At 34.1% G+C, this 21,607-nt stretch overlaps 1 protein-coding gene across 2 annotated transcripts in view; it reads right to left on the bottom strand.

The window, feature by feature from the left end:
• The window catches only part of LOC149412911 (uncharacterized), a 222,068-nt gene that overhangs the window by 3,429 nt on the left and 197,032 nt on the right, over window positions 1-21,607 (bottom strand). For both annotated transcript variants that reach the window (XM_089645502.1, XM_089645503.1), the window contains one exon: window positions 4,719-5,925. In XM_089645502.1, coding sequence (XP_089501628.1) covers window positions 4,719-5,925 — 1,207 coding nt within the window. The remainder of the gene's footprint in view (window positions 1-4,718; window positions 5,926-21,607) is intronic.

Genomic DNA, 21,607 nt, shown 5'->3' with positions numbered 1-21,607 from the left:
CGTGTCAGAATAATGATTTGCGTATTACCTGCTGCCTGCGTAATGTCGTCATACTATTCAAATTAAAATCCCTTCACCGATGGTTAATATATGTATCTTCAATTAAAGTAGGTATTTAAAAAAAAAACATTTTACATTATGTAGGTAGATAATCTACCTAATAAATAAGTGAGTGTCTGGAGGTTCGTTTTACTTGTTTTGTGTACAAGACGATCATCCTTATAAAATAATCCATCCTATAAAAAATAAAACTAGAAGTGCCTTCCATACAAATTTGAATGGAAAAATCAGTCAAACTGCCTAATAGCCCAGCGTTCCTTCTCACTTATTACACTCGCCTGACATCGTAAGTCTCCAACCCATTTGAATTCCGTTAATACAGTTTTGTATTAGTTATTTATAGAGCGTTATTTCAATAGCACCATTCTTCTTGTTACGGTGTGCTGTGCTAGAACATCTGTTCTGTCATGTGGTATCTTGAACAAGTCAAGGCGACGACTACGGCTGAAGTTTTCGGGCACGTAAAAGCCATAGCATTCCAAGAGGAATTGACTTAGGAATAGAGCTATAAATTATATCGAAACTAAGGGTTGCAAGATTTGCGTAACTTCTGGTTTCTAGACTAAATCTATTTGTTGCCTCAAGTAAGTCTATATGAACCTCAGATAAGTTCCATACGTCCGCATAAATATAGACGTATCTGAGGATTTTTTCTGAATTTGTTCTAACATCTCTAACAGTATAAAACAAAATCGCTATCCGCGTCTGTCTGTTTGTGAGTTCTTCTAAACTACGCAACGGATTTTGATAGGGTTTTCACTATCTTTTAGAGAATTTTTTATAAAGGGTTTATATATATGATAAATGTATATTATATTTATACAAATTAGAGAAAATTCGATGTTTAGTAATCAAGTCGATAGAAAAAATTCCGGCGCTTATATTCCTGAAGCTGGCTAAACCTTATGAGATACATCAAAATATAGTACTACGGAATTGTATATTTCAAAAAAGTCCATAATGAAATATGTCTGTCTTCTAAAGATAACCCCCAGCAACGGGTACACTGCAGGTAGTACAGGGTTTTCCAATAAGAGTTGTTATTTTTGAATAGTCCGCTATTTCGGTAGATGTTACTTTTGAAACTGTTATTTTTTGACATTTGAAAAGTAAAAACTACGCCATTAATAAAAAGGGAACGATACACGCTTCAACAACGCATTGAAATTATTAAAATTTACTTGAGTGAATCAAATGCAAATCATCTTGAGTGATGAGGCCCATTTCCACGTCGGTGGCTTCAACAAGCAAAATTGTCGCATCTGGGGCTCGAAAAACCTTAAAAATTGTTGAAAAGCCTCTCTATCCTCAACGTGTGACTGTTTGGTGCGGTTTATGGTCCGGCGGAGTCATTGGACCTTACTTTTTCGAAAATGAGGCTGGAGCAACAGTTACGGTGAATGGAGTGCGCTATCGAGAGATGATTAATGATTTTTTTGGCCGGAATTGGATGGTATTGATCTGGACAACGTTTACTTTCAACAAGACGGCGCTACATGCCACACAAGCAACGAAACCATTGATCTTTTACGATTGAATATCAAAATAACACCTCTTATTGGAAAACCCTGTATTTATATATTTAGTTTCGTGCGTCCTCATACTACTAGCCTAATCCAGCTTACTTTTTAGAACGCCATTGAACATGGCTATCATTTCATCTTGGACAGTTCAAAAACAACGAATTTGATAGGAAAATATTTTCGGCGCAATCTGCTTTCTGTCGGTTATCATATGAGAAGTATATTTCAAAATATCACAGGCTTTAGGGTGCAAGGGAAATTAATTGATTATACTTATATGAGAAATAAAATCAAGGGCATAGCCGGGTATTTAAAGGCCTTAAAAAGTAGCATCTGTCATGACTTCACGAGGGACAATTACAAATAACTGAATACCACTTCAGCTACTGATAATTAGAAGACTTTCGTGTGCAGAGATTTCGAAAGTGATTTTATGAATCATTTGACTGAACAAAAAATCAGTGGATTAGTATCATGTTCGTATTATAAACCTAATGATCTTTACGCCACACATTCACGGGCTGAATTCGTTTATTTGCTTTAGAGAGAGAATGTGTTTTCATTGTGTATGCATGCAAGTGTCTAATGAAGTACCCATTGAGAAAATCGTTTTATTCGACAATATTCGATTAGACTGTTATATTAAAAAAAAAATGTAAATAAGCTGCAGCTAGGTTTTCAGATTTTTGCAACAATTATTACCAATTTAAAAAATAACGATTGGTCAAGGACGAAATATAACAAGGACTAATTAATAGGGACGAAAACTTACTGATATGAAATATTGTTAATTTATTAAAAACCTGGTCAAATTATTAGTATTCATGTTAGAAATGGGACTGGAGGCCTATAACCTATAACGAATCATTTATTGGATTGACACCCCTACTATATGTCACCCAAGTGGTTCGCTACGTTTGGTGACTTAGCAGGGGTACCCGTGTTAATGAGCTTAGGTTTGTCTAGGTCTTAGTGGCGGATGCGTTTGCCCACCTACTGCGTGGCGGGTCGGATCGGGAGAGAATGGTTTAACCTTTCTCGAGGTTCATACGTCCGTCACGCCTGGACACTTTGACCTCCAGATTTCTACCACCCCTTAAACCTTTTTCCTTTCCAGAACTATTTCTCCTCTCTTTCCCTAAAAAGACCCTCCACACAGCATCCCCAAAGATGATATAGGCCTGAGGGATTTTTTCCATCAAGGCGTCCTGTGTGGAGCTAATTTTAAAATAAAAAAAAAGGAATTCATTCAAAATGAGGACTTTACAGACTCAACAGGCTTTATAGGCAGTTAGTGTTGCTTTTTTATCATCATCAACTAACCACCAATTTAATGACTGTATTTACCATTTACCACATTGGCCTGGTCGGGAAACTTACGCGTCGTTTTTATTGTATTTATATGATGATTGCCTTGTGCAACTCGCGTGGAGAAATTCTGTTTGCTTTCTGAGCTGAGCACACAAACTGTACGAGGAAAAAATTACCCACTCGGCTTGAACAACTGGTGACGAAATGGGAAAACTCGTCGCCTAGAACGGTTATATAAATAATGGTTTATTTACACAATCTGGGCATCACATCTGACAAACAATATTTATTTATGATGCATGAAACCCATAACGAAATACATTAATTCATACCTTTACTTTTTTTGCACCTTCGCAATATTATTTTTGTAAAGTTATTCTTTATTAGATGACATACTTTTCAGAGGTGACTATTTCATGAAATTACATAAACCCTGCTTAAGCTACCTTATTCGCATTTAAAAATGTATTAAATTTCAACATTTTCAAAATACGCGCGAAGTTTCAGCTGCGAATTGCAGCGCTGCGCGCGCCCCACCGATCCCTACTATAATAACGTGTAAAAAGTGGGAACTAGAGATACCCAAATGCCGGCAACGTCATAGTACATTATTCAATGTTTTCATACTGCACATAATGTTATGTACATGTGTTTTGAACTGTGTGCGAATTTAAGTGATGATTCGTGTGCGTTAGTATTTTTGATAGTGTCCTGGCCAGTGATGAGCAACCATTTTATCAATTTTCAGTTGATTCTCGGGCCGCAGGGGTAGGGTAAATAACGCTGTGTAAAGTAGGGGCTGTGTCGCAAATTGATTTTAATTTTCTAATACTGTTATTTAAAAAAAAACATAGAACGCCAAAAGAAAGCGCCGCAGGCGATATTTTTTTGTTTCCAAAGCTTTACAAATAAATTCTGTCGATTATATCATTAGAAATATTAAAGAACATTTAAAAAATTGTATGCAATTTCGGGCCGCTGATTTAAAATAGACAGACAAAAGTTTGTTGCGATATCCTTTCGTATTTTATAATACAGATTTTGAGAATGTAAGACATTTGATCATAGCATCCGGAAATCCGAACGATTGCTAATTGCATAATTTGAAAGCGTACCTACCCTTATAAAACGGAACCTATGCAAAATATCAAGTTATCAAGAATAAAATATTCCGCTAAAAGAACAGAAACCGAATATTTTATATAGCTAAGACAACGTCCGAAAATTTCGAGGGCTATACGAAATAGGCTCGCGGGCCGAATGCAGCCCGCGGACCGCATGTTGGTCATCACTGGTCTAGGCAGTGTTTTTTTAGAACAAATTCAATAGTAATTATTGACGACTGTTGGTAATTACCTATATTAATAAGTACAAACTTTTTAATACGTTGATTTTCATCATTACTCTTACTCCGAAAATTATAAAAAACACATCTAGTTCTGTTATTTAATAAGCTACAAGTATAAAAATCAAAGTGTTTCTTTAAATGCTAATTAGCTCAGATATCAAGAGATTTTTGCTCTATTTAAGCCGTGTTTATTATATATATTCACAACTTACGCCTATTAAGGCGCTGTTATAAATAATAAAAAAACTATTATAATTCATAGGCGTAAGTGGAAAAAATTTTTTTTAAGGAATCAAACATTCACGAGTTACGTGTTTTTGGACAATAAGTGTTTATGTATATTTTTTGCGCTGGGACCGAAATCATAATCTGAAGACACATAGTCAAATTCGTAAACAATGTATTAGACTACAGAGAGCGTAAAGAAGAAAAAGAAAAAAAGTTAATGAAAATGTATGAAATAGATTTTTGCTTACCCATATGTGCTCGAGGCACTTGCGAGTTAATCCGCAATGGAAAACCATCTGATTCTTTGGTAGGAACTCTCTCTCCTTTCTCTGTGCTGATCTTGACTATCGTACCCTTTCCTGGCTCCTGCGTCCTCGCTTGTTCTCCACCCCACCCGCTATCACCACCCCCCTGTGGAGGAGGTGCTTTTCCCTTTATCCTCCTCAACAGCTGCTTACGTCTTTGCGGCTTCTGGGGTACCTCCACAGCGTTGGAACTGGCGAATTTGGTATTGCTGTAGTTCATACTAGGATACTCCATACTCTCGTATTCCACATCTGTATAAATCAACCCATCAATTTCGCCTTTATCACCTGTTTTGCTTTCAATCATTTTGGTAAACCCTTTATTGTTGTCTGTAATCTGCGAAAGATTATACTCTGATTTGGAATTTTTCCCGTTCAATATCCCCACTTCTCCAAAATCTCGAGATTTTAATTCTTTAATATTATATTCTTGGCTTCTGTTTGATTTCGCTCTTTGTATGTTGTTGATTGACATGTAATCTAAGCTTTTTGACGGGTAGTTTTGGTGGGAACCTAAATCATTGATATTTTCAAACTTTTTAATGTAATGACTGGTGGTTCCGTTATTGTTTTTAGAGTAATCAAAAACTTTTCCACTATAGTCTGGTGAACTGGAACCATTCTCAGTGGAGCTCATACTAGATTTACTCTTGGTAGATAAGCTTGGACTAGCACTGCCGTCGCTGTGTTCACTTGAGGAAGAATTGGCCAATCTGTTTCTCATCTTGAAGTATTTATATGTGAAGAGAGTCCTCCTGAACTCTTGTTCACTCTCAAACTGGAGAACCATTTCTTCTCTTAGGTTCTTCTTTAAAACTTCAACGATCAGTGCATTACTGAAATCACCAGATTCATTTGCGAAACAGTCTACTATTTCATCTATTTTAAATGTTTCTATCTTAATGATTCTTCCATCAAACGTATTGATAGAGTTGATGTTTTCTTTGTTGTTTTTTGAGTCATCTTTATCAGTTGTAAATTTGAGTTCTAGTTCGTCTCTTGCGTTGAATTCCACAAGGACGTTTATTGGGCGAGAATCCACTTTGTAGAATGATCTCCATTCAATCCTCGGTCCGTTGAGTGATCTGTTGACCCTGACGAGAAGTCTGGCAGACCCTTTGGAGAGGGAGTTCTTTCCGGCGATAGTCATCTGAGAAAAAGAGATTATAAATTAGTTTATATAAATATAAATAAATAAAATGAATGCAATTAACAATATTATTTTTAAATTAATGACTTTTGGACGGATTATTATTATTATCTTACTTTTAATAGCATAAATAAAGATCTATGGCCAATCTTGTAGGTTGCACTTCGTTAGTACTGATTCTAAACTAATAACATTGGAAGAATTGCCGCTGTATTCATACACTAAAATTTTACTTTTACAACTACTTGTACAACTCTGTCATATAAATAAAAATGTTTACACTGGACTGTAAAAACACAATTCAAATAATCTTTTTATCCACCATAAAACCGATTTGCCATTAGAAAATGTACAAAAACAAACGAATCTAAAATGCGAAGCGAAAGTCTATCTACACCAAATCGTCTCAATTACCATTTTTTCAGCTTTTTTTGTCCAAATCCACTTCACAACATTGGGCACTGAGATAAAATGTCGTGGACGTCGCTTGTTCGTAACGATTTTAACATATATTTTCAGCCCCTATAAAGAATAATTATAAATAATATTTTTTTCCTGTTCAGTTCCAGAATTGAAATTATATCAAAAACTATCTGAAGTTATACCCGGCGTTGTTGGGGGTTATCCTTAAGAGATAGACATATACTTTCATAGACTTTTCTGTAGGCCTTTTCAATATATACAATTCCATAGAAAATTCTTTTGATGTATCTCAGAAGGTTTAGCCAGCGTTAGCAATGAAAGCGAAAATATTTTCTTTACGACTTGACTACAAAAAATCGACTTTTGTCTTCTTTCTATAAGTATAATATGCATGTATTCTAAGTTCTAAGTGTAATATGCATATATATATATATATATAGATATTCATAAACCTTTCGGAAGAAATAAATAAATTCTTTCAAAATCCGTTGCGTAGTTTATAAGAACTAAGTTCACAAGCAGACAGACGCGGATAGCGACTTATTTCATAGTATTTAGAGATTATGTTGAAAAACATGTTGTTTTTTCCTTATTATTATATTGTATTCTCAACAAATTGAGTTCCCTAGCTCCCTAGATTAATATAAACATAATATAAAATAATGTAGTTGATACGCAAACAATTTGCCATGAATTAATAAATAACTGCAAATACAATTCAACAAATATCATTTTAGAAAAACAATTATTGTTTTATACCACAAGGTTCCGTTAGACGACAGTGACACATTTTGGTGACTATCAAAATTAAGATAATTTTTTTTGATTATATACACGGTGTCCGGAAACTCGTAGTACAAGCGGGAAACTGGAGAATCTACACCACATGGGGAACCCAAAAAAACATAAAGTTTTTTGATTTGAGCATTTTCAAAAAAAAAAAAAAAACCAAAAATAAATATTTTTCGGCTATTTTAGGGTTAAAGTTTTTTCTGGTGTTTAGGGTTGAATAACAGATGTTTTAACCCTGCAGAGCAGAAATATTTTATGACTACACCGGGTTAAATGAAGGGTGATTTCAAAATAATGCTTCAAATCCGAGTTTCTTCATTTGTTTTACTTTCAATTAGTTGGGTACTTTGATCTTCAGTAATAATTTATAAGAATTTGATTAAAAAAAAAAATAAAAAAAAAATCAACTTCAAACTCGATTTACTCGATAACGAAAGCTCAAATAAAAAAAATATATACTACAAAATCGACTCCAAATGTGATGTAGATTCACCAGTTTCCCGCTTGTACTACGAGTTTCCGGACACCCTGTATATTAGAAAATATATTTATAATAAAATAATTTGGTATTGACAAAATGATCTGGCTAGAATGACTACATCTAGCTATTTTCAAAGTTGTCAAAGGGAAAGATTTTCGTTATTGGAGGAAAAATGCCAATGTAAGGAAAAATAACAGAACAGTTAGAATAAGATTAGTAATCAACAAATTATTAATAAACGCATCCAAAATCCTTCTAAAATCTGCGACATTGATACACTTTCTTCCACGAGACAGGTTTTCTTTTACCCTTGACAATGACCCAATAGTGAATGTATAAACTGACCACAGAATTCTTTTATTTATGAACTAGCTATTAATAAGCTGGACATTTTCTGCCGAAATTCGTCAGAACAATGAGAATGACGAGATCTTTCGATTTTAAAATAAGGTGTTAAAATGAAAACGAGTGCAATCTTGATAATTACCAAAACTATTTTTTGTAGAACTCCATTGATTTTTTTTCAAATTTAATGTAAATCAAATTTAATTTAAGTATTTTTTGATTTTTGTTATTGTTACAGCTGTTTCGGCTTTCAATGCCATTTTTAAACTGTGGTTATAACCACGTTTAGACGACTTATTTTTTTATGCTTCTATTTTACTCCTTCCAAATATAAATTTTATGATGTCTAAAATAATTTATTACCGGTTAAATTGATTTACTGATAAAATATTTGTGACAATAGATTTCATATTCTGTGGGTACCAATTCAAGTACCAAAGCTGTTTAACGAAACTGTTTTTTTTTAATTAACCAATAATTTAAGACAAAAATAACGACTCTCAAACGTTAATTTGAAACGAAAAATCAAAAAAAGATTCGGTAAAATCAAGCAAATTCTTTGCTCTACCACCGGTTTAATTCTAACCTATCGCATTCGGTCATAGTTAACTGTATTGTACTTCGATTAAGAACTACCAATATTATCTTCATTTTCTTAACGGATATTTTTACTGGCTGCTATCTTTATGTATGATTGCAAGATTTTGCCCGAACTAAATGCAATCTAGATGCGATTGAATATTCTTCTGTTTCAATGATTAAATATTAGAATTTGAGGTTTAATGGGTTTAAATCATATAAAATAACAGAAAAAACGTGTTTTTAATAATTTTCGGTGATTACTTTGCGATTTTTTTCAATCGATTGAATTTAATATAATTAACGTTTCGGTATAAAATTGTTAAATACATACATAGATAGATCTTCGATTGTTATATGTATAGATAGATCTTCGATTGTTATATGTATAGATAGATCTTCGATTGTTATATGTATAGATAGATCTTAGATTGTTATATGTATAGATAGATCTTAGATTGTTATATGTATAGATAGATCTTCGATTGTTATATGTATAGATAGATCTTAGATTGTTATATGTATAGATAGATCTTAGATTGTTATATGTATAGATAGATCTTCGATTGTTATATGTATAGATAGATCTTAGATTGTTATATGTATAGATAGATCTTAGATTGTTATATGTATAGATAGATCTTCGATTGTTATATGTATAGATAGATCTTAGATTGTTATATGTATGGATAGATCTTCGATTTGTATATGTATAGATAGATATTCGATTGAATCTGAATAGGCGTAATAACCAATTTACAAAAAAATTGCCTCGTGTGTAGAGGGAGTTAATTATTGTAATAAAAAATACGCAATAATCTTGTAAGCTATCTGTCACGGATCCACCTACTTTGCACATATTTCCATATTTGTTTCTCTGCATACGAGTTTTTTTGCAATCATTTTAGCATACTTGTAAGTGGGAGATCGACAACTACGTTAAGTAGGCCTATAAATGAAAGTTTAATTATGAATTCTGCAATGAACATGTCTATATACTAGATGTCATTAATTATGATGACGGATTCTACATGCCAGATACAGGGTCGTCAAAAAAATTGTCCGTGATTTTAAAATGAAATAACCAAATGTGGAGTAAAGGTGTAGGTAGGCACTACTTATTTATAAGCCAAAACACAGAGAAATTTTTGATATTTTTTTACATTTAAAAAAAACATTAATTAGACAATTTAGATATTGTTACACGGCGAACATTTAAGCTATAGTCGAAATCCTTCCAGGTACTACCCATAATCATATCCGGAGTCACAGTCGCAATTACGCATTTGCAGATCGCCGATTTTTTTTTGCGTAAAAAATGTTCTTAAGGCGATGCCATACGTAGTAATGCAAAATCTTGTGTTTTTGGTTTGAAAATTTGGTCGCCTAGAAATGTTTCAGATGCTTTAATTAAATACTGCGAGTAGAATACATCTTGGCCTTTGAAATAATCGAGTATTTTTTAGATAAGTCTTTTTATAAGCCCAGAAAAAAATAATGTATAAGGCCTATGAAAACTGCTTTGAAGTTCAAAATCTCCTACTTAGGAACCCTTTTTCGGTTGTGATTTTATTGTATAATGTGGTGAATTAAATTATTTATAAAATGATAAAAAAAAATTAAATATTTATTCTTGAACATCTACAAAATAAAATAAAAGGCACTTTTTGGCCATGTTTTTTTCCTGCATAAGGCGGATGGTGTTAAGCGGGAATTTAAACCTTATCGCCATCTACGTAAGGGTTGTTATTGATAGCTGCTCAATTAAAAATATTACACGACGTAGTGCATCGCGTTAAGAGAAAAAGGCCAGAAAAGGGACCCTTTCTTCCAATCCAACGACCAGGGAACCTGTTGTTGAGAGCTTATTGCACGTTACGGCTGTAGTGAGGTGGTGCTCCGTCCTGTTTTTTATAATTTAATTAAAGTTTTCTGCGTGGTTTGGTGTTGATTTGATTGAAAGAAGATGAAGAGGGTTTGAAAGAGAGATACCTGAATACGAATGTTAGATGGAGCGCGCAAATATAAAAAAAACATAATAATTAGTAAAATTGTAACAATATTTAATAAAACACGACTAGTTTAAAACAGAGCAAAAATCGGTCGATTAATGCCAAAGTTGCATTTAATGTTACACTGTGAATCTTTTCACACCTATAGCATGTTTAATAACTGAGCAAAATGCGTTTTGAATGATTTTAGGCGCATAATTTGCAATTTTTTTCCATCGAGCGATTTTCATATAATTACCGTTTCGGCTCTATACATGTACAGATATTATGTTCAAAAAAATATACATTTTTAAGGAACTTAAAGTGTTCAAGAGAAACGTGTTCAAAATCTGAGAAATTTCAAGAGAAACGTGTTCAAAATCTGTAGAAATTCGGAATGCGGGTACTTTCATTCCACATCATTTTTCAAATCACGGACACCTCTTTTGAAGACCCTGTATTTTAATGTCATATATTATAATGCTTGTAATATGAAGATGAGGATAATTCGAATAGCGCAACCTTTTTGCTTCATTAGGCACATTCTCTTTGGTTTTATTTTATTTATTTGACTATCGTTTTCAATTAAATCGAGTCGATACTAAATAGTATTTTGAAATCAAAATCTTTTCGCTGAATACACGGAGAAAAATAATCTTGTTAAAAAAGTGACTGCATGCGATCGTCGTGTGAAAATATTAGTCGTATATTGAATATTGGTCTTTTAAAAAATATATTTAATATATATTTAAAAAAATTAATCTAAAAAATTAAACAAATAATACCTCATCCCATACACACAAGCAATTTCTTATTATGGGAGAACATTAAAAAAAATAATAATAATAAAATAAATAAATTAGTAAATTGACTAACTACCCAGTCAGACTCGAGAATAGTTCTCCACTAACAGGGAATTGTAATTAGTTAATTAAGATTTTTATGTATTATTATATTGTGTCTTCTATTATCAAAATAAAAAAAATTCAGAATATATCGAGAACAAGTGTTCGTTTCCTAATAGATATCATGGAATGATAAAGTATAAGTATGTCAGTATCAATATTAGTATTTGTATGAACACGTGTTTCGGCGTCCTCACAAAACATTTGTTTTTGTTTGATACTTTGTTAGGAACTCTTTCAATTCATTCGTTGTAGGTCTGATGTCCCATTTTTTACAGAAAAACGTAGAATTTGACCAAATTTTTAATAAATTAACAGTATTTTTTTTTGCGTGTGTAACTGACCATTCTGCTGAAACTTCTTATGGCAGATTATATAGGTACTATTTTTATATATACATATATAAATACACTAGCTGAAGTGTATCCAGCGTTGCTGTGGGTTTTCCTTAGGAGATAGACATATACAATCTGAGACTTTTTTGTAGGCCTTTTTAAGATATACAATTTCGGAGCACATTATATTGATGCATCTCATAAGGTTAAGCCAGCGTTAGCAATGTAAGCACACGAAAATATATTTTTTACGACTTGATTAAAAAACATCAACTTTTGTCCACTTTCTATAAATTTAATTGCATGTATTATATATATTTCTCATATCGAGTATCTATCAAGGTTGATGTAAGCGTAATCAATCTTCTGCTTACGATTACGCTTACATCAACCTTGCATTCTTTACGGATTAGAGATCCGTCATTTCTCACATGATCATACATGATTTAACCACACATACGTCTCAGGGATCTCGTTTGTACAGCATTCAGTTTAAAGTAATAAAATGATCAAGTATTTAATAAAGATAATAAACAATTTTTTTTTTAGATATACACATTTACAACTATTTTGTTTGAAAAAGAACCCGGTGATCCTAAGGCCGCTTAAGTCAGACCTTTCGTAATATACATTATTTATTTAATAAAAATAGGTTCTAACTGCAAACACATTGTTTTAATTACACAATTTTAATTATAACGCTTCATTATTTTGCAACACACCGCTTTCCCCGCATTCTCAGACTCTAATGCAAATAAAGAAAGCATAAATTTGCATTCTACATTTGCGATGTCGTAACACAATATAGTTGTTGCATTATTGTGTTCATCACAGATCCGTTGATTACATTAGTATTACGGTGGGACAACTATAACGCCGTTTCTTCGCAGGAGTAGGCAGAGAGGACGAACCGCCCAAACAACTCAGTCTTGGGACACATTTCTTTTACTTATTCAGATTTATACATACTCTTCTATTATTATGACTCTTGACATGGCCCGACTCAAGTATCTGATTCACTTGATCGTGCCATGTCTTCCTCGGGCGTCTCCAACTCCTCTAACCATTCTAATTTGCGTCTTATATTCTCCTTACACTCCTTTATTCGCTCATTCGCTCTACATGCCAAAGCCATCTAAGCGTCCCTTTCTTAATCTTACTCATTACGCTTACATCAGCCTGGGACTCTTTGCGGATCTCCACATTCCTCACACGATTATACATGGTTTTACCACACATACGCCTCAGAGATCTCATTTCGACAGCATTCAAGCTTTTTTTTCTTTCTTACACAATTGTCAAGTGGTTACAATCCTTGGCTACGAATCCGGAGGTCTCGGATTCAAAAACCTGCCTGAGTAGGTGTAATTTATCAACAATTTGCCCTCAAACTCTCTTAATTTACTATCCAATTATTCTCGACAGATAACGCCATCTATGGGTAATCTAACAGAATAATCTAGTGCTATTTATGGGTGAGCTCATACATTAATATCAAGGATATTTTCTGCACGTTCCAGAGTGGTAGATACATTAAAAAACGAAACTAGCTTGAAATGGCTTTAGCTATGTTTCGTGACCAGATCTGAAAATGGCCCCTTTGACCTCATAACATACCACGATTTGGGAGATTCCATAGTTCACACGGAGAAAATATAGTATTGCTGATTTATTAAAATTCTGCTAAAAACGTGATAGCAGGCCGCTTCCTGATAAAATTTTAGATATTATATCGGAACATATGTTAATGCAGCTGCGTTTGTCCTAATAGTATACAATCACGAAATGCGAAAATATTTGTATTTTTATGAACACGTGTTCCGACATCGCGACGAAACATTCGTATTTTACTGAAAGTTTATCAGAAAATCTATCAATTTATTTGTTAAACAGGAATACGAATAATTTGAAAAGATTTTAAAATAAATTTTGCTATATTTAATATCAGTAAGTTTTCTCTATGCACTAGCAATGATCAGTTGGGACTCTTCTGCGGTATTCACATAAAAAAAACACTAGAGCACATCTAGTTGGAAAGTAACAAATGAAATAAATTGCAAAATTTGCACGAAAATTACGATTGTATAACATGAAATATGAACCAATAAAAAAATATTATTTTTATATAGGAACCTTTCTCACGTTGTTTTCTATTCTTTTGATGCCTCTCACCAATAAAATTTCCTATGAATTTACGATCTAAAACAATGCGTTATTATTATTACTGGTAAAATAAAAGCAAGTGAGTTTCCTTCCGGTACAGTAGGTGAAATGGCGTACAGTAGGTGCATGGGGTTGACGGCCTTTATTATGTGTATTGACAGTAGTGGTGGCAAGCAGACTTGACTTCTTGTACCATCGGCTAATAAATCCAATTGTTTGCAATAACTCAATGCAGGCGTTTCAGGGCTGTCAAAAAATTATGCAGGTAGGTACTTACTTAATAAATATTTTGTTAAAATAATATAACTAGCAGTTCTATGAACGGTAGCTAATTTTCTTGTGGCAGGCAGGTACCTTATTATACAGGGTGTATCGGCACGTACCCGACAAACTTTAACCAGCTATTCCTTAGCACATTTGGAGTAAAAAATGTTATGGGCACTTTGCTGTCCGGTAACATTTTTTTTCAATTAAAAACAAAAAAAAATATTTAAAAAATCCACACTCCGTCACTGTCATTGGCATTGTTTCTCGTGTTCAACAGCTGTTATTAGCAAGTGTGTCAAAAAGCGTCTTCGCTCTTTCATACACAATAAATAATAATAGTTAAAAATGAGACGAATGGTGCCATGCCATTTCGTTGTGATTGTAAAAGCGCGCCAATGTAGGCACGTACGTATATTATTGAACGAAACTCGAATAAAATATTGCCAGATGGATTTTCAAACTTTGACAGAGGATAAAACAGTGGTGACATGTGGTGAAAATATGAATGATAAATTTTTTATTAAAAAAAAATGTTACCGGACAGCAAAGTGCCCATAACATTTTTCACTCCAAATGTGCTAAGGAATAGCTGGTTAAAGTTTGCCGGGTACGTGCCGATACACCCTGTATAAATAAGAAAGTCCAAATAAACAATACGGTTTCACATATATGAAAAAATAATATTTTCTGAACCATTAAAACGAGCACCATGATGTACCTAAAACCTAACGTACAAATAATTTTACAGACAGACGAAATGCAAAACGGTCGCGTCAAAACAAGGCTTCGCTACGCTCAGTCAATTATTAGTAGAGATAGCAGAGCAAACCAAATAGAAGCAATATTCCGATGTTCCTTAGGATGGGTCCTTTCAAGGAATTTGACCAATTTAACAAATTTTAAAGTTAAAATTCAAGTTCTGTTTTATTTGAGTATTGTGAAATAACTGACCCATACTTATATAATAACATTACTTGAATAGAACTTTCACAGAACTTAGGAATTGACTGTGAGATTTGATGAATTGTTATTAAGAAAAATTTCTTGATAATTTTTATGCAAAGGTTAAAAAAGAATGAAAATTTATTTTGGGTCATATAATATAATATAATAATATAATTTTGTCCTCCATACAAAAGATATATTCTTAAAAATAACTATAAACCACTGACAGATTTTTATTTATTTATCCTTCCGAAGGTATAAAACATAGCATTTCAAGAGGATTTCTGTAATTCCAACAAGAATCAAAAAAAGATTCAGATTTACATTTTTACAAAAAAATGCTAATATGGAGATGTACTTAGAAGCTATAATATTATTCGTATCATATTCAATTTGGGAGGCGGGTATTTTTCCCGCCGCCCAGGGAACCATTAATTGGATAACCAACACCCCTGCCATAGGTCACCAAAGTTGGTGAAGGTCTTCGTCTTTGAGGATAGGTAATATGGAAGATAAACAAATAATAGATTGAATAAGACGTTACGAAATGATTTAAACCGTAAAAAACATTGAAAATCGCGATACTACGTTTTGAATTTGCGTTGCGTGCGTTGGACCAGCGTGCACGTTGGAATGGGAACGTATTAATGCATACGTTGCGTACGTAGGTCTAGTGCGACTTACCTTAATCAGTGCACTAATATAGTTTATTTTATTTTATTAATACATGATTTAGAGGGTACATATGGTTTTTGTGATATTTCACCCTCCATGCTAGGGATGACCCTGTGTTATGGCGGGTGAATTTTACAGTTTGTACAGAATCTATACATTACTATAATATGAAAAAGAAAAATAAGAAAAATGATGTAGTGAAGCTAGTTTTGGTTGCAGGAAGAGAATGGAGAATATCACACTAATTAATTATGTACATACTATGCCGCTAAGTTAGGGAATAAGGATATATTATGTTTTGTCTGAAAGGTGATTAAATTGATAGAGTGCAGAATGATTGGGTATTATAATAATAATAATAATAATACTTGGATGACTTGTATAGCGCCGTTTTAGTGCAAAAACACCTCAAGGGCGCAAGTTGTAATGTATTCCGTGTGTAAGTATCCATTTCGTAATTTGTTTTTTAATGGAATGGGGTTGACTCACGGTTTTTAGGTTTTCAGGGATAAGGTTAAAGATTTTAGGAGTTAGGGAAAAAAATTGTCTTTAAAAAAGGTACTTTGGAGTGACCGTTGGTTGTTGTTCTGGTGGTGTAGTTGTGTTGTAAAAGAGTTTTATTTTTATGACATGGTATTGTAATAAAATATAACTAACCATCACGCCGTTTCTCTGCTGGGGTAGACCAAGAGGACGGACCGCCAAACATCTTGTTCTTGGCACACACTCTTTGCCTCATTCACATACGTACATCGTCTCATTCATTCTTCTATTATTCTAACACTTGGCATGGTCCGACTCAAGTACTTGATTCACGCGATCGTGCCATGTCTTCCTTTTTGTATTTCGTGACAGCCCTATCAACAAGGTAAAGATCGAATAAATGATTCTCATACGTTGCAAGCAAGTAGTGGCAAGCCGTACAAGGCGACTTTTGCTCTAAAAGCCTACATTTTTTGCTAGAATCGACTAACCTGTCCACAAATAGTCGATCTCTCTCCATTTATTTTATTATTTCCCCGCACCCTCGATTCAAGAATGCCATACATATACATATATACATTATTTACATTGTTAGAAATAATATTAGAAAAGAATGTGATTACTATTATTTATATAAAAGTATGGTTATATAAAAGCTGTTCATAAATAAACCCTGTAGAAAAGCAGCTCATCATCAGAATAAACTCAAGATTATAACAAGTCCAACAGAATTCAGGTCTAAACTAAAAACTTACCTATTTAAGCTGTAAATTAAATTAAATATACTATTCCTGAGAGAAAGTCCAGTTATATCCAATTTTCCAATTATATCCTAAATCCTGTATCTAAATTTCGCTAAAAAACAATTAGTTAATGTCAATTAAGTGCTAATCTCAAGTGACCTACCAGGTAAGTATTGTACTGTATTTTATCTCCATTAATAGTTAGTAATAACATAGATCACTGTAGAAATGTATTATTAATTTGTACAGTGCCCTTGAGGTGATTTTGCACAAAAAAGGCGCTATACAAGTCATCCAAATATTATAATTATTATTATAAGGTGCTTCCATAGCTGCTGTGCCCACATGATGCACATATGGGGCCTTAAAGAGGTTGCGATGTGTGAATGTGGTGCGGTGCAGACCACCGAACACGTGCTCAACGAATGCCCGCTCCATTTATTACCCGGCGGGATTGATGAGGTTCACACGGCGACGCCTGAGGCCCTAGAGAGGCTCGCAGACCTAGATGTCCCCCTCTGACCCCCCCCCACCATACGAAAGAAGAAGAATAAGGAAACCCTCTACGGGAAAGCTGAAAATCAATTTTTATTTTGTTACTTTACCTCACCTCACCTCGCCTTGCCACACATCACCTCACCTACCTCACCTCACCACACCTCACCTCACCTCACCACACCACATCTCACCTCACCACATCTCACCTCACCTCACCTCACCTCACCACACCTCACCTCACCTCGCCTCATCACATCTCACCTCACCTCACCTCACCTCACCTCACCTCACCTCACCGAACCTCACCACACCTCACCTCACCGCACCGCACCTCGCTGGTGTTCTAATAAATGTACAAACATAGACAGGAATCTTGTAAAATTTGTATTTTCAGTTTGATAAATGATCTCAAATTTGCTTTGAATTAAGTCCCATTTTCAATATTGGAACTGATGTGTCAAGAATTCAGACAAGCGATAAAGTACCTACTTATAATATAATGTTGCAACAGAATAACAAATAATATTAATTCTATTCTATAGATACTTTTCGCATTTCAAATGTGTATTTATTTTGTTTTAATTTCTTATGGTTAATCTAAATCTTGGCAAGCACAGTCAGATTTCGTGATTTTTCAAGGGTGTACCATTTTTAGGTTATATCCGATACTTCAACAATTCTACAAGTACTATACAAGAATCAAACTAGATCATTCAGTCTACTTTCCCATCTACTCCCGCCCTTCGTCCCTAACCTAATCCTATATTCCCCTCCACACCCCCTTAACATATATTGTATCCAAAAAATACTTATATTGTCAATTGTCACACTTCTATCATTCTCTATCATCAGTGGAAGGTTCGTAATTGGCACACAGAGGAAAATGAGGATCGCTAATTTATTTATTAGGAATCTTTTAAAATTATTAGTAATCCGGTTAAAACCGGGATCGCAGGCCTTCAACGATAGAATTTACATATTTCATGATAAACTGTTAGTTTTTTAACTGCAATCCGCTTTTTAACCTGATTACCAATAATTTGAAGACAATCTTAATAAATTAGCTATATTCATTTTTCTCCGTGCTTAGTTAACAACTTTTATTATTATATGCAAGTTAATTTAAAGATTTGCTGTCAACTTTCCCAAAAACAAATAAATATCCCGCGATTTTTCACGGGTTGGCGCTAGTAAATATACAACATACATTGACAAATGGCAAATATGTTAGAAGATTCGTCTAAAATAGAATTCAACATTACCTACCGAATGCTGTTTTTAATTACCAATTTCAAAATTAAAAACTAAGACCATTTACAGCAATTCTATACAGCGTAAAGTTATGTTTCAATTCGTTTATCACCCCTGAACATTACATTATATGTTATTATTCATGACTTGTACAAATCACACCTAACGTTATTCATGAATCGCAAACCCAGTGATATGCACAAATCACAAGCACAATGTCCTGCACAACTTACACCCGCAATCTCACAAAATTTTCCATGTCATTATAATAATTTGAATAAGAAATGGCACCACGCGACAGCAAGAATTGTATTCGTACGATATCATTCACCTTCTAGATCCTATTGGATGTTATGATAGAGTATGTTTTACTTGTAGTGATTTATTTTGGGGTATTACGCCGTGTAGCGCTACCCCCAAAGATATTAGAAGAAGTTCTTCTAATATCTTTGGCTACCCCCTTCTCTAGCCAACGTTCTGGACAATATTACAGTGTCCATGATCGGGACAGATTTGACAATCCTTCATCGGAGTCAAAGAATAAATAATAACACTAGAAGTGCCTTCTATACAAATTTGAATGAAAACATCAGCCAAATTGCCTAATAGCCCAGCGTTCCTTTTCATTTACATTCGTCTGACATCGTAGATACCAACCCATTTAAATTTCGTAAACACAGTTTTGTATTGGTTATTTATGGAGCATCATTTCAATAGCACCACTCTTGCTGTCACCATGTACTGTGCTAGAACATCTGTTTTGTCTTGAGGTATATTGTACAAGTTGTGGCGCCGACTACAGGCAAGTATAAGCCCAAGTATTCCATGTATTAATAATAATAATAGTTTTTGTGCAAAATCACCTCAAGGGCGCTATACAAATTTATAATACATTTCTACGGTGATCTATGTTATTACTAACTATTTATGGAGATAATATACAGTACAATACTTACCTGGTAGGTCACTTGAGATTAACACTTAATTAAAATTATCTAATTGTTTATTAGCGAAATTTAGATACAGGATTTAGGACATAATTGGAAAATTGAACATAAGCGGACTTTCTCTTAGGAATGGTATTTTTAATTTTAGGGTATGACAGCTTAAAAAGGTAAGTTTTTAGTTTAGACCTGAATTCTGTTGGACTTTGTTATAGATCTTAGTCCCGGAGGGAGTTTATTCCAAGCCTTCGGCCCAGATACTCCGAAAGCGCGATCACCAAACTTAGTATTTGGCTTGCGCTTAGGTTCTATCAGTCTGCCTACAGCTGATGATGTTGCTGATCTAAGAGTTGACTGCCTCAGACCAGTGTTTTGCGGGAGGCATAGTTCATAGATGTAGGGTGGGGCCATTTCATCGATAGATTTAAACACCATCCAGCACAGTTTATACTGGACTCTTTCAAGCCACTTGAGCAAGTGAAGGTTAAATGTGGTATGTATTATATTAAACTAAGTATGTACTGCCTCAACAAATAATTACTTGTTAATATAATCGATATGTGGCTATTTATTTATAAAAGACCTACTGGCGTTCAATAAATCAACAAGTATTGCAAGATCATCAGAACGTCTGGGTTCTAGAGAAAATCTATTCGTTGCCTAAAGTCCATACGGTGCATGAACCACGGATAAGTTCCATGCGTCTGCCTAGGGATTTTTTTTTTATTTGTTCTAGTTTATTTATATATATTAAATTTGGTGCGTCGTCCATACATCACTAGCATACTCCAGCTTACTTCTTAAAGTGCCATTGCATTGCATCTGGATTGTGGATTGCCACGGTATGGGTACGCCCGGTCGGTATTTTTAGGCACATGATGTGTCTGCGGTCTAATCTGGCGGTCGAAAAACTCAAAACAATTGTAACAAATGTTAATTGATACTTTATAAAGAAATTAAATAAGCCTCTCCTATAAAACATCTGTGGGCAGAATATCTTAGCCACCTCCACGTCCGGTCTACAGTTCTCAGTTCCCAGGTCCCCAAGGCAACAGATCTATAGAAATCAAGTACTACAGCCTCAATGCTACAAGGTGGCCGCCCGAGGCTCACTTTCTAGCGGAACAAACACGTTTCGCGAGCCGCGCGCGTCTCCTCTTTATCGCTTCTTCGCACTTCCCTCATTTCTTCTAAGACAGAGATGGCGGATTGTGTGAATAAGGCAGTGGTACGGGAACTTTTAGCGAAAAGATACACAAATTTAATATTACAAAAACGCAATTTTTATTAAGATAGTCCAAAGAAAAGATAAAACTGAACTGAAACATATCATTACCCCTTTACAGATCAGGCCTTGGCGCGCGACATATTTCAAAGTGTCGCGTGATCAAGTCAGTGCCATCGAGCTACTCGTTCAGATACTCGTTACTCCTGATAAATTATTTTAAATAGTGAAGTTTAGGTACTTAGTCCTGTACCTACTCTAGTCAGCCTTGTTTCACAGATTTGAATGGGTAACTGTTTGTTGTTTGTTGATTATCCTGTATTAATATTAACTTTTTTTAAGCGGCATTAATGATTAGATATTCGAATATATGAACCTCTGAACGCTTTTTCTTCCAAAGATAAAATCACCAACCGCAGCATCCAAAAGGGCAAGATACGCGGCACACGATGACAAAAACAAATCTAGAAAAACAATATAACAAATACAATAATCTGTATCTAAATGTTTATATTAGATGCACGTTTAGATAATTATGAAATAAGTGATTGATGATTAAATATTTACCTATTGACGTAGCCACACGAGTAATGAATCAAACTTGGCATATTATACCAAGTTTGCACAAACGTTTTGA

The sequence above is a fragment of the Hesperophylax consimilis genome, chromosome 22, assembly GCF_061612785.1.
Source record: "Hesperophylax consimilis isolate HC1 chromosome 22, BYU_Hcon_1.0, whole genome shotgun sequence".
NCBI classification, from domain to species: Eukaryota; Metazoa; Arthropoda; class Insecta; order Trichoptera; family Limnephilidae; genus Hesperophylax; species Hesperophylax consimilis.
Note: the sequence above shows the minus strand (reverse complement) of the source record. Positions and strands in the feature narration are given on the sequence as shown.